General features: G+C 39.5%; 4 protein-coding genes across 4 annotated transcripts; 2 read left to right on the top strand and 2 right to left on the bottom strand.

The window, feature by feature from the left end:
* Positions 1-1,078: 1,078 nt before the first annotated feature.
* On the bottom strand, positions 1,079-3,005 carry LOC141595348 (protein FAR1-RELATED SEQUENCE 5-like). The gene is made up of 2 exons (XM_074415312.1): positions 2,949-3,005; positions 1,079-2,062 (listed from the first exon to the last, which is right to left on the bottom strand). Exons 1-2 carry the CDS (start codon positions 3,003-3,005, stop codon positions 1,079-1,081), a joined length of 1,041 nt encoding a protein of 346 aa, XP_074271413.1.
* Positions 2,852-7,758, top strand: LOC141596953 (uncharacterized). Its single transcript, XM_074417235.1, has 11 exons — positions 2,852-3,182; positions 3,295-3,333; positions 4,093-4,184; positions 4,300-4,549; positions 4,640-4,759; positions 4,835-4,910; positions 5,029-5,237; positions 5,390-5,498; positions 5,729-5,821; positions 6,086-6,246; positions 7,020-7,758. The coding sequence occupies exons 1-11, from the start codon at positions 3,021-3,023 to the stop codon at positions 7,548-7,550; spliced, it is 1,842 nt and encodes a 613-aa protein (XP_074273336.1). The 5' UTR covers positions 2,852-3,020; the 3' UTR covers positions 7,551-7,758.
* Positions 7,759-8,765: 1,007 nt separating this feature from the next.
* LOC141596954 (uncharacterized) lies at positions 8,766-10,525 on the top strand. The gene is made up of 2 exons (XM_074417237.1): positions 8,766-9,911; positions 10,000-10,525. The coding sequence occupies exons 1-2, from the start codon at positions 8,865-8,867 to the stop codon at positions 10,321-10,323; spliced, it is 1,371 nt and encodes a 456-aa protein (XP_074273338.1). The 5' UTR covers positions 8,766-8,864; the 3' UTR covers positions 10,324-10,525.
* Positions 10,526-10,936: 411 nt separating this feature from the next.
* On the bottom strand, positions 10,937-13,113 carry LOC141596955 (protein LYK5-like). Its single transcript, XM_074417238.1, has one exon. The coding sequence runs from the start codon at positions 12,953-12,955 to the stop codon at positions 11,690-11,692; it is 1,266 nt and encodes a 421-aa protein (XP_074273339.1). The 5' UTR covers positions 12,956-13,113; the 3' UTR covers positions 10,937-11,689.
* Between the last annotated feature and the right edge of the window lie 583 nt (positions 13,114-13,696).

Below are 13,696 nucleotides of genomic sequence, written 5' to 3' on the forward strand. Positions count from 1 at the left end.
TTAGGAAATCTTATCATAATCTTAGAATTTATAGTAAAGATAATAATTGGAAAGATTATATTCTATCTCTTTGAATATTCTTTATTATCTTTTGAGGGCTTTTAGGAAAGAGATAATAAGAAGATATGATTTGTGTCTATATCTTATTATTTCGGCTATTAGGGTTTCACAAAACCGTGTAGCCTACTCTTTCTCCTCCTATAAATACTTTGCTATTTACAACATCTAAAAAAGAGACCTTAAGCATAAAAATTGATTTTAATTTTTACAAAGCAAAACCGTGTGTTTTAAGCAGAAAAACCGATTTGCTATTTTGAAAGGTCGTGTGTCATAAAACTCGCATACTCGTTCTTCATTTATCGTTATAAGATAATAGTGCTTAGTTGATTTCTTAACTTGTTCATTAACGTGAACCTTTCTTAGAATCATTAGTGCATTCTTATTAGCGTAAGTTAGTCACTCGAGTATTTAACGGTACTCATTGAGTTACAGCTAGAGTTAGTTGTACGAGTTGGGTTAGTAAATTTGTAATCCGTAGAAAGGTACTAAATTTATTAATAGAGAATAGTGGACGTAGGTTTCGACTTGTGAAACTGAACCACTTCAAAAACCGTGTGTCTCTTCGTTCTTTCGTTTGTTTCGTTTATTCTGTTTACTTTCATTAGTTGATTAGTTGATTAGTTAAAGTTTAATCAATAAACTTTAAATAATCAATTATATACCCATAATCGAAAAAGCTTTAAAAAGTTTTAAATCCTCAATTCACCCCCCCCCCCCCCTCCCCTCTTGAGTATTTTGGATCAATAGACTCCAACCCGGGATGTAGATATGCTTCCAAAATGTGTTAGTTTGTTTGTTCTGTACTTGACCAATTTTTCAACTTGCGGGATCCAAGTACTTTGAATATAAGCAGCTACTGGTGGCCATTGCTTTGTCAATTTCTCCCACGCCACATCAAACTCAACTCAGTCCCCGCCTCCACAACCGCTCCAAACAACCTTGAAGAAATGTACTTAGCCCAATGATTTTCACGATTGGTGAAATAAAGTGATCTCGTCTCCACGGCAGCATATATATGTCAAAGACATAACAAATGGGAGGAATTCGGAAAAACATTGGGAATCGCCTTCGCCGACCCGATTTCGAAATCTGTAACAATGACATTAGGCTGAACGTCGTCATTGAGAAGGGCCTTCAGATGCCGTAAGACCCAAGCATATCCCTCCTCAAACTCGTACTTCACAAAAGCATATAGGACCACAAAGCTCTTCCCAACGGGTGTGACCTCAACCATCTCAATAAGCGAAAGACCGTAGTTGTTGGTCTTGTACGTGGAATCCATGATGACTACATAATAGTATGATCGGAACATCTTAACGGCTTCCGGATGAGCCATGAACATGTGAGTCACCTGATTAGTCGACTGATCGGTAACCCAAAAGTGCACGTAATTATGCTGAACCGCAAGTGCTAACATTTGTTGTGTCGGGTTTCTTCCTTCTCTTTCCTCGGACCTCACTTTCTGAGCCCGGTTGTAGATTTGTCGTCTTGCGGGTCGTGATTTTTCTAAATTCCGCTTATGTAATCCTGCAATAATCATTGCTGGTAGTACATGAGCTCTAACTTGGGCATCGATATACGCCAACTCCTCATCATTAAGCTTAGCGTAATATCTATAACCGTCGCTATACTTCACCAAAGCATGATTATGAACTCTGACTCGACCCATGTAAAGTAACCATTGTGGAGGGGCGGCTTGTACTTCAACAATTTTCATTTTGAATTTGCAATCACACCACTGGAAAGTAGTGTTAGCCCTCATTAACGCTTCCCCATCATCATTGTTAGGACGTCTTCCACCTCTACGAAATACAAAGTAATCCACACGAAGATCCATGTTCCGACCCCATCTGTTGTTGCTTGCTCTGTTAATGCCAAAAGCGAGTCTAAGTGCGGTCTGATATGCCCAATTGAACCCTTCTTTACTTGAAGTGAATACTCTGTTGGTAATGAAATGTTCTGAGTAATCAACATCGTTGCTACCGAAATCCTCGTAATAATCCTGCACGAATTTCGAAACGTAACGTATTAAACAAACGGAATTTAAAATAAAATTAAAAATTAAAAACGATATTTAACACGAAAATAGTTATTTAACACGGAAATTACGTGAGACGGAAATTAATATATTTAACGACATTTGTAATACGGAATTTATCATAATTAATTAATTATTATATTTAACGACATTTGTAAGACGGAAATTAGTTTTTTTTTTCTTTACAAAAAGTTACATGAAATAGGCAAGACGAAAAACTTTTTCGTCTAAACCTAGGTATGGACGAAAAACTTTTTCGTCTGTTTGAAAAAAAAAACTCATCTTGACGAATTTTTTCATCCAGGCCCATTTCGATATTTTTTTTTCTAAAAAAAAAAAATAATTTACGTCTAAGATAAATTTTGGGCTCGAGAATCGAGAATCGCTAATCCGTTCTACTCTAATCCGAATAACAAATCATAAAATAGATGCGTAATTAAAACGTAAACATACCCGGCAAATCCGTTACTAGCTTGATCGTTGTTACCGTCATTCTCCGACTGATTTACAACGTTATAATCGAAAATTACGTAAACTCAATTACGATTTTTTTTCGAAAAACCGTTTGTTTTTGTTTTAGAAAGATTTTAAAGAGAGAGACACGGATGGAGTTATGGAGACAATGTTAAAAAGTTGTGTTAATAAACAATACTCGACGATAATTAGTAAATGTGTCGACGAAATTTAACAGAGACGTCTTTGAAATTATTCGTGGCCGATCGATAGTAGCAGCATAGCACCCAAATTCAACGCAACCCAAAACTCGATATGGACTCAATTCATCTCCAATAGCTCACCTTCAAGGCTTCAACAAAACAAGCATTTGGGTGCAGTCAGTCACTGCGTATACTGAAGGCATCTCTACAATCTCTTTCGTCATACAAACAAAACCTTCAAATCCCTCCATTGTTACTACCATCAAATGGAAGACATCGAAGATTTATTGGTAGGAAATGGAGGAGTTGCTCCTGGGTTTCGGCTACCTGTAACTTCAGTTGGTATAAACCCTAAGAAAAAACCCCTTCAATCTAAGCAATCTTTTCTTCAAGACCCTCTTCAATCCATCAAAATTCCCGGTACCCAGGTCTTGTTTTCTCTTTTCATCCCCAAAGTTTCTTGCTTTTTCTGCAAATTTATCAGCTTGTTTTGTCAATTGGGATTATTCATTCATGTGATTTGTGATATTTGTTTTGCAGATTATTTATATTAAAACTTTTGGGTGCTCGCATAATCAGGTATTTAAGCCATCCCTGTAGATGAATTTGTTCATATTGTATTTGGATATATGTTTATGTAGTTCTTAGTTTGGAATCAATAAAATTATTGAGTAAAGTTTTCTGAGTGTTTATGTCCATTGTTATTGGACTGATTAGAGTTCTTCTGCATTTGCTGGAAACTTGTATGATTATGCCTTCAAATACGAAGCTAAGGATTGTTATTGCGTCTATTGGATATTGAAATTCACAGGATGCTGATGTTTTTGAAAATTTTTATGGATGTTTGCATATTATTTCGATACCTATATATTCTTATCAATTAGTTACATGTGAGATGGTCTCATATTAATGTAATGTGAGTCCATGCTGTCCAACCCGATTCAAATAGATCCCCATGCCTCGCCATAAACCCATTATCCGACAAAAAATATAACCACCATGTATCTACTTGATAATAAGTGTCTGGCTGTGATATGCGTGTGATTGCTGTACTTTTCGTGTTGATGATGGTTGGCTTAGAAATATGGAGTGGCATTGATGTGAAGTGTGAATTTGTTATCTGCTGAAGGTCAGAGTGGCTCATTGATTCCACCAGTTACAGATTGGATAGAAAGTGTTGCAATTTGAGTTTGATCAGCTCATAACTTCGATAATTATAATGGTCACTTGAATGTGTTTGTGACTAGAGCTTCTGTGATTATGGAGATCATTTTTCATCTCTATCTGTATGTTAGCAATATATCTTCCACGGCTAATAGTATAATCTTTGTGTGTCAGAGTGACAGTGAATACATGGCGGGTCAGCTTTCTGCTTATGGATATACCTTGTCTGACAATTCCGATGAGGCAGATTTATGGCTGATTAACACGTAAGTTTTTTTTTTCCACATGCAATTTACCTTTTAGGCTAAATAGAAAATTTGTTAGTAGCTGGTGTCGTATATACGGTTGTTATATTGATGCTATAAAGTCAAATTGTTGCAGCTGCACAGTTAAAGCACCTAGTCAGTCTGCAATGGATACTCTTTTATCGAAGGGTAAAAGTGCAAATAAACCATTGGTTGTAGCAGGGTGTGTACCACAAGGAAGCCGCAATCTGAAAGAGCTTGATGGAGTTAGTATAGTTGGAGTCCAGCAAATTGACCGTGTTGTTGAAGTTGTTGAAGAGACCTTAAAAGGTCATGAGGTGCGACTTCTGAATCGAAAAACATTGCCAGCACTTGATCTCCCTAAGGTATGTGTCTAATTCATGTCTACATTGTTAAGTTTTGCTGTGTGTATTGCATGAATAACTGAGGATAGTTCAGTGCATTCTCATGTGCAGGTAAGAAAGAACAAGTTCGTCGAGATACTTCCAATCAATGTTGGTTGCTTAGGTGCTTGTACCTATTGTAAAACAAAGCATGCACGTGGTCATCTAGGAAGTTATACGGTGGATAGTCTTGTAAGTATTTTAGACTCTGGGTAATATTGATATGGTTTAAAGTTTGTGTGGTTTTGACATTCTCCAATGCTTCAGGTTCAACGTGTGAAAACCGTCATCGGTGAGGGAGTTAGAGAGATATGGTTGAGTAGTGAAGATACTGGTGCATATGGTACTTTCTAGTTCTTTTTTGTGTCCTTTAAAGCGAAAGAAACTCCGATTTTTAGGACGCGATTCACTTCTGCATTACTTTATAGCTTTCATTTACTGAATTGCGGAGACTTCCACAGGGCGTGACATTGGAACTAATCTTCCTATTCTTCTGAATGCAATCGTTGCTGAGCTCCCCTCCAATGGGAGCTGTATGCTTCGTGTTGGAATGACGAATCCCCCTTACATTCTTGAACATCTAAAAGAGATAGCTCAAGTATTGTCCCATCCATGTGTATACTCCTTTCTGCATGTCCCCGTGCAATCTGGGAGTAATGCTGTCCTAAGTGTATGTGCTTTTCAGTCAACAATTGCTTACATTGATTTCAGATCTTGTCATTTCCTTTCTAGTTTTATTCTTACCCTCTATCTTCAAGTAAAGACAGCTGACCTTTTAGCTTATATTCATTGTGTGGCTTCTTAATATTGATTGATGATCAGGCTATGAATAGAGAATATACTGTAGAAGAGTTCAGGACTGTGGCAGATACTTTGACGGAACTAGTTCCTGGAATGCAGATTGCAACTGACATTATCTGTGGTTTTCCTGGTAACTATGAACTTCCTTTTAACTAAATTTGTGAAGATGTTTGTCTTTCTGAACAGTTAGAGGCTATGATGTGAAGCTAATCCTTGCAATGTTTTGGAAAGATTCTTTCACATGTCAGTGTGGTGCAATGAGGAAAGACATGAAGTCTACAATATAAATCGGATATACCCCCACAATACCATTTATGATTACTCTCTGAAGCTAACTGTCGCTCTGAATCGTTTCTTCAGGTGAAACTGATGATGATTTTGCCCAGACCGTTAAGCTTATCAAGGATTACAAGCTTGCTCAAGTTCATATTTCACAATTCTATCCCCGCCCCGGTATAGTTACTTCAGTCCCTCTCTTTCTTATCAATATATTATTTCTGTATTGTCACATTGTTTCTCAAAGTTCCAGTTATAATTGGTAATATTCTAAGAATCCCTGCTATAATGTGCATGACAACGGACAAACCTATTTTTGTACGTCCCCCCTTTTTTTAAAGTGCTATCTCGAAGTGTCCTACGACCTCCTTAATCGGCCATGGTCAGGAGCCTTTGAAGCATTTGAATTATGGTATTATTTATACACTTTCACGATGCTAGGTACTCCTGCTGCAAGGATGAAGAAGGTTCCAAGTGCAGTCGTTAAGAAACGGAGTCGTGAACTAACTACTGTTTTTGAATCATTCACTCCATATAATGGAATGGAAGGGCAGATTGAGAGAATATGGATAACTGATGTCGCTTCAGATGGGATTCACTTGGTAAGATGATTGCACATATCGCTTTCTTTTGCATACCTAATATCTTTTGTTTCTTTCGTACATGCGTGGTAGAAACATTCCTAAATTCTGCAGTTTAATCTAAATTGTCTCTTTGTTTTCTGGTAGTCTTTGTGGCGTTTTTTGTGCAACTGTGCTACTCTTTTACCGAGAAGGAAAGAGGAGTATTTGTTCAGTTATTTACCTTAGTTGCATATGCTTTAGCCTTTAGATGCTGTAGTCAGTTGCAAATCTTGTTACTAGTATCTGACATGGGAGCATGTTTGGATGTGAGACTTGTCTATTTCCGATAAACTGGTCATGTTATTGACTGAGAAATTTTTTTCCCCATCCATGGTAGTCTAGTGTTCGACACATGTACTTGAGAGAAAATGAAGGATTGGAATAACATGTAATTGCCGAAAGTTAGTTTTGTTGATTATTCCACTCTGTTTTCCCTATTAATATTGTGTTACCTTGGTTCTTCACTTTGAGAGTTTGAGTCTTTGACTGTGTATGCTGTCATATTCCGACAAGTCACGACACTTTGACACTACCATATTTGACACTTCATTTAGGACCAAAGAAGTGGAACATTTTCACAAATTAGCTGTGTCTTGGTGGCTGACCCTTGCAGTTGTGTTGGAACATTTTCACGACACTTTGACACTACCATATTCCACTCTGTTTTCCCTATTAATTTGTGAACATTTTCACAAATTAGCACATGATTCTTATATGGTCGTTTCTTACGAACTGAGACTTGGTGCTGTCAGGTGGGACATACTAAAGGATACATACAAGTCCTGGTAGATACTCCAGAAACCCTTCTAGGTGCTTCAGCTAAAGTAAGAATCACTTCTGTGGGAAGATGGTCGGTTTTTGGGGAAGTCATCGAGGTTCTTAATCCCTATAAGCCTGAAACAACGTCAGACAGGAGTAATGCGAAATACGATAAATGCTCTCCTCATAGTTCAACTCCCGAACCATGTGCATGCTCAAACGAGTCAGGCTCATGCTGTTCTGCTACACAATGCAGTGAAACCTCAGAAGGAATCCCGGCCCAAATGAGTGGCAAGACATCCGAAGACGATCATCATGGACTGCGTAAGCGGACCCATCACGTAATGAAGGGTTCAGAGAGGGAGAGCAACCTTCCTCAACAACCTAACCTTAATTTGGCGAAACCAAACACAAGGCAATGGAATTTTGTTGATAAAGCTATTGTTGCCTGCATGTTCGTGAGCTTTTTGACAGCTACTTGCTTACTTTTACGAATTTGGTCTCGGAGGGTGGTGTCGAGTTAACAGAGCTGTTTTTTCTTTTTTGCATTTTTTTTCCTTCTCTCTGGCAGTTTAGAGTGCTCATAATTAGACATGTTGACACAAGTTTGATTGTATTGTTAGAGCCATTTTTCAAGTTTACTGAGAAAACTGAAAACTTTCATTTTGTAACTTTTGCCTTTGACGCAATGCATGATAATAATGCAGCATTGCTACAGCAGAAGGTTTGTAGTATGGTGAAGGTGGCATGCTGGTATAATGTATAGTTTGAGAGGAATAAGTGCAGAATTCATTTGGTGCTTAACAAGCCTGAAAATGTTGTGCAAGAAATCAAGAAGTTGGTACATGCTCGAGTGAAACTAATGATATGTGGATCAATTTCGAACACTGACAGAAACTGGTTGCATAAGCTAGATATTCTTTGTCAAGGCAATGAAAAATAGGATTATGGAATGTTTGTGATGGAAAATCAAAACTGATGCAAGATGTTTGAAGAGTACTGTTTTTAATACAAGCTTACATGTTACAAAAAATTTTTTATCAAAAATGAAATTATTGATCCAAACTTGAAAATGAATAAAATATGGCCAAAACCTACTCGGTTTTTAACCTTGATCATAACACGGCATAAATCTGAATTGACTAAATCCAACATGAACCTGACTAGAGTTAATCGCACTGATAATTGGACCTAATTAACAGTGATGATTTTTCATTAAAAATGGGGGAAAAAAACTAATAAATTAGTCTTCCGTAAAATAGTCTCGTATTTTAACCCGATCCGACACTCAAACTCGAGACCCAAGCTAAACTCGACCCAATATAACTCAACCCCAATCCTTATTATTTCACACTGATTATTATCAATAAAAAAACCTGATAATAGTTAACCCAGAAATAACTCTAATCCGAAATAACCCGGCTCAATGTCCGCAATTCCGAAATTGTCGCGACCCGAACCCGATCCGGTTGGGCTATTTACCGGGGAATCTACTACTATTATTGACGTTAGAGTACGGGAAAAAAAGGAAAAAATTGACGTTTAAAAATTTTAGCCCATAAAAGCCCAAAACCTGAAACAGCAGTCTCATCTTCTCTCTTTACCTTTTTTTTTTAAAAAATTGTTTACCATCCTGCTGGACAAACACACAAAGAGACACGTGAGCACAACGTGTCAGTTAATAAAACCCAACACAGCCACGCGTCACTTGTCAAACAGTCTCTAAAAACTGCCACCCGACAACCCGCTTAAACCTCCAACCGCTTCATCACAACAACACTCCATTCTCAAAAATAAACTGAACAAAATTACCATCATCATCTTTTATAAATCAAAAAATGATGAATTTGATAGCATTAAGTTTAATAGCAACTTCATTTGCAGTTTCCGGTTTATTCTCACCAAACCCGGTTAGCAACGAACGTGGAGAGCAAGTCATCGTCAAAGACGGACATAGGGCTGTGGTTGTTGAATACGCCGACGTCTCCGGTGATGGAAACACTAAGGTATCCATCTCTCCACCGCACCAGCAACCTGGCCCACCGCCAGAGGAATTGTCTCATGCGGCGGCTGCTGTGGCTGGAGTCTCCCAGCATACAGCCGGCCCGAGGGAGCTTATTTGTGATGCGTTTGGGAAGTGTAAGCATAAGGTGGCTGGCGTGTTGGGGAGAGCCAGGGAGAAGGCGGCGGAGGCTGAGGAGGCGGTCGAGGAAGGGGTGGATACGGTGAAGGAGATGGCATCGAGAGCCGGGGAGAAAGTTGGAGAAAAGGTTGAAGATGTGAAAGGCAAGGTTAGGGAGGCAGGGGAAAGGGTTGGGGAGAAGGTCGGAGAAGTGAAAGGTAAGGTTAGGGAGACGGGTGAGAAAGTTGGAGAGAAGGTCGGAGATGTGAAAGGTAAGGTTAAGGAGACTGGGGAGAAAATGAAGGAGAAAACGGAGGATTTAGTGGAGGAGACGAAAGAGAAGGTGATTGAGAAGGGTAGGGAGGGAAAGAGGGAATTATCGGATATTGTGAAACGAGGGAAGGGGATGGTTAGGAATGTAATAGGGTATGTTTTTTCAGGGTTCGATTCGTTAGGGAGTTTAATGAATTTGATGGGGGTTGCGATGGCGTATGGGATGGGGGTTTGGGTGAGTTTTATTATGAGTTACGTGTTGGCGGGGGTATTGCCGAGACAACAGTTTGCGTTGGTGCAAAGTAAGGTGTATCCGGTGTATTTCAAGGCTATGGTGGGTAGTATTGGTTTGGGTTTGTTAGGGCATTTGTTGGGACATCGCGGTAAGGTCTTTAAAAGTAAACCTGAGATTTTTCAAGGGTATAATCTTATGACTTCTTTGCTTATGGTTTTGGCTAATCTCCTGTTCTTGGAGCCTCGCGCCACCAAGGTAATCAACCAGTCTCGTCAATTACGGACAACTATGTTTTTCTTACTTGCTTGTTGCCTAATGTTGGGATTGTACTTCGTGTATGCAGGTTATGTTTGGAAGGATGAAGCTGGAAAAAGAGGAAGGAAGAGGAATAGACGGACGAGGCACTCCTGCAAGAGTGATAGACACAGTGGTTACTGATGCAGTTCCAACAACTACTGCTACTGCTACTGCCACCCACACAACAGTTGCAGCCACTGAGCCTGCCACCACCAGGTCAGAGCAAGACAGGGTTAAGAACAAGTTGGCTAAACTTGACTACAGGTTGAAGAAGCTCAACTCATACTCGTCCCTCCTAAATATAATGACACTGATGGGGCTGACTTGGCATCTTGTGTACCTCGCCCAGCGTCTTGGTGTTACCACTTGAATCCCGGTTCCAACAGTCTAGCTAATGTTAGTTGTCGTACAGTACAGTATCGACTCCTTAGTGTAGATGTACAGGAAACAGTTGCTGGCCTTTGGTAATTTGGTTTGTAATTTCTGGTTTTGAATGTACCCATGTAATGCCCATTTAGTCTTCTCAACAATTAATGTTACTAATGTACAATTTTCTGCAGTGGCTTAGATTACATTGTGTCAATATTCATCTCCCAACCCTGAAAATTTGCTAAAATATTACTCCTTATTTCCATACTTGTACAGTAGAAGTACATAGAAATATTAGAGTTTCAACAAATCTCACTATATAAACACGAACCCTGAACTGTTCTGATCACCTGCTAGTATTTTCACAATAAGCTTGCTCCTACTATGTACTTCCTACTCTTTGAAGTATGTAATCAATCTTGGACAAATTTAAAGAAAGACTACACTTTGTAGTTGATGCACATTTTGTTGGAAGCTTCAATTCTCACAAACGATTTCAACATTTATTAATGAGCAATTGCTTTAAATCTAATCTGTCTCGGCTAAAATGAACAGAAAAGTTCATCTCGGAACCAACAAACAACACTTTCTGGTGCTAAAGGGATAATCCAAGATGACATTTGCAAGTATTCTCAAATCTCACCAATGAATTGTTATTTACAATTTCTTGAATATTACTCGTATTAAAGTACAATATCTGCAATTGGCTTTAGATTACATATTGTCAATAATCATCATCAACCCTGAAAAAGTTGCTAAAATAGTTTCCAACAGAAGTAAAAAAAAAATGGTAAGCGGAGACGAGTTTCCAACTCTCACAAATAATACAATTACCCACATCTCAATTCCTCTTGCACAAGTTCTCAATTCTTTAGTGTTATCTCAGTTCCGGATCTTAGGCCGAAGATATAGAAGCCCAAAGGGTTACTATATCTTACGAGTACTATACAATTAACGCCACCAGAGACGGTTAAATATTAATTTATATATATGCTGACATGTATGTGAACGTGAAAATATGACCAGGGGTTACCTTTCGCACTTCCGCAGTGTACGTAGATACGCCTCTGTTTTAAACTTTGAAGCTTCAATATTCACAAACTTAGCCCAACCTTTATTAATGAGCAATCGCTCTCAATCTTATCAGTCTCGGACAAGTTTAACCATAGACTAGGCTTTCAAGTTGATGCAATGCCTTTGTTTGACGCTTCAATTCTAACACACTACGCACAACATTTAATAACAATTGCTTTCGATCTAATCAATCTGGAGCAAGTTATAACCATAGACTACACTTTCAAGCCGATGCAACATAGTCTGAAGCGATATATACCTCGTACTGGCTGCAAAATGGACCAAAAAGTCATTCATCTGGGAGCCAACGAAACAGTAATATCATCAGGAAACCCCATACTCTGAGCCCAAGTCTTAGACTCCAAAAACAACTTAGAAATCCACCCAGCAACCCGACCCATATCAGGCCGCTTCCTCGGATCCTCCTGAACACACTCCAACCCCACCCTAGCCAAACCCTCCGCCACCTCAACCGGATACGAATCCCTCAACCGTCTATCCACCCACTGCCTTAACTTCCCCGTCCCACCCTCCACCGCCTCCTTAGCAACCTCAATCAAGGAAACCTTCTGAAACGCACCCGTCCTCTTATCAATATCCACCTTAATCGGTTCCTTCCCCGACAACAACTCCAACAACACCACCCCAAACGCATACACATCCGACTCCAACGTTGGCACCCCCGTCACCTGAAATTCAGGCGCCATATACCCTCTCGTCCCCTCAAACTTCCCTACTCCGCTCCCAACCCGTTTCAACACCGTAATATTCTCACTGTCATCCCCCACGGTGGTAATCGTCTCCGGCACTTCGCCACACAATTGCGCAGTGCCGAAATGACAAATCTTCGCTACCAAAGTTGTCTCGTCGCAGATAATAACCGAACTACTTTTCAAATGATTATGCACAAACCCCGACCTGACCCCAACCGCAACACAATTATGCATATAATCCAACGCATCAGCAACATTGGCGGCAACAGAAATCCTCGATAACCAATTCGACAACACGGTAAAATTCGGATTCCTCGGGTTTCGCAAACAATCACTCAAACTTGCCCCATTTACAAATTCATAAACAAGATAAACATAATTCCCGGACACCGTGGCACCGTACAGTTTAACGATGTTAGCGTGATGCGATTTACAGAGGAGGGAGAGTTTGAGCCGTAGATCTGGAAGGTCAATCGGACGGCGGAGCTTGCGTTGCGTGACGAGAGACGGTTTCGTGTTGGACACGCAAACCCAGGAGGTGGAAGAAGAGGAAGAGGAGAGTGGCTTGAGGAGGAAGTTATTGGTGTAGGCTCGGATTTGGGAGAAGTCGTAGATGTGTGGGTTTTCAGGGAGAGAGTCTTTTAGGCTTGAGAGTGAGGTTCGGCTTGATATTGAGGAAGATTTTGATTGGGATGAGTACGATTGGTGGTTGTTGGAGGTTGTTGAGGTGGTTGAATGGTTGTTGCTGTGGTTCGATTGGGTGGTTCGGCTGGTGGTGGTGGTGAAGTGACCCATGGGTTTGGTGTTTGGTTTGGGTTTCTGGCTTCGGAAGAGAGAGAAACACATGTCACATGGAGGTGGGTTGGGTTGGGGTCGGCTGAGTTTAGGGGAGTTTATCGATGGAATGTTTTTGTTTTGTAAAATATCTGAGTCAATCTTCCGTACTGTGTTCCTCTTCGTCTTCGTGTTCTGAGTTCTGACAAACTTTGACCGGATAAGATGGTAAGCAAGAGCGGTCAAAAACTGACCCGAATCCAATTTGATTCGTGATAATGAGATAAGACAGTTTGCGAGCAATTGAAAATCGACTTAATCAATAATCGACTTGCATGACCTCGAACTCCGCTACAAAAACCTCGCGAGCAGGTAGATGTTTATTTAGTACTCAGTAGTATAATTTGCTTTTTGTTTTTTTTTACAATTTTCTTTAAATGAGGTTACTTTTTAGTACGGGGAAGTGGCAAATAAGCCCCAAACGTTTGCCACTATGTGCAAATTAGCCCCATAACATTTTATACGTGCAAATTAACCCCATTAGTTATATCCGATGTGCAATTCGCCCCAATTAGAGATTTCCGAGTAAATTTCTCGCCGTAAAATATTGACGTGCCACCGGAAAGATGACTAGAATAGATTAAATTAAATTATAATTTTTTTTAAAACAAAAACATGATTCTAAATATTGGCAGATTTCAATTTAGTGCTTCTTATCTTCTTCATCGCCATTGTTAATTTTTAGTTCTTACGTCTGTTTATTGCTTCCCATCTTCTTTCGCCTTTAGATAATAAATTAACCCCATTATTTTT

This window comes from Silene latifolia, chromosome 8, assembly GCF_048544455.1.
Source record: "Silene latifolia isolate original U9 population chromosome 8, ASM4854445v1, whole genome shotgun sequence".
NCBI lineage: Eukaryota > Viridiplantae > Streptophyta > Magnoliopsida > Caryophyllales > Caryophyllaceae > Silene > Silene latifolia.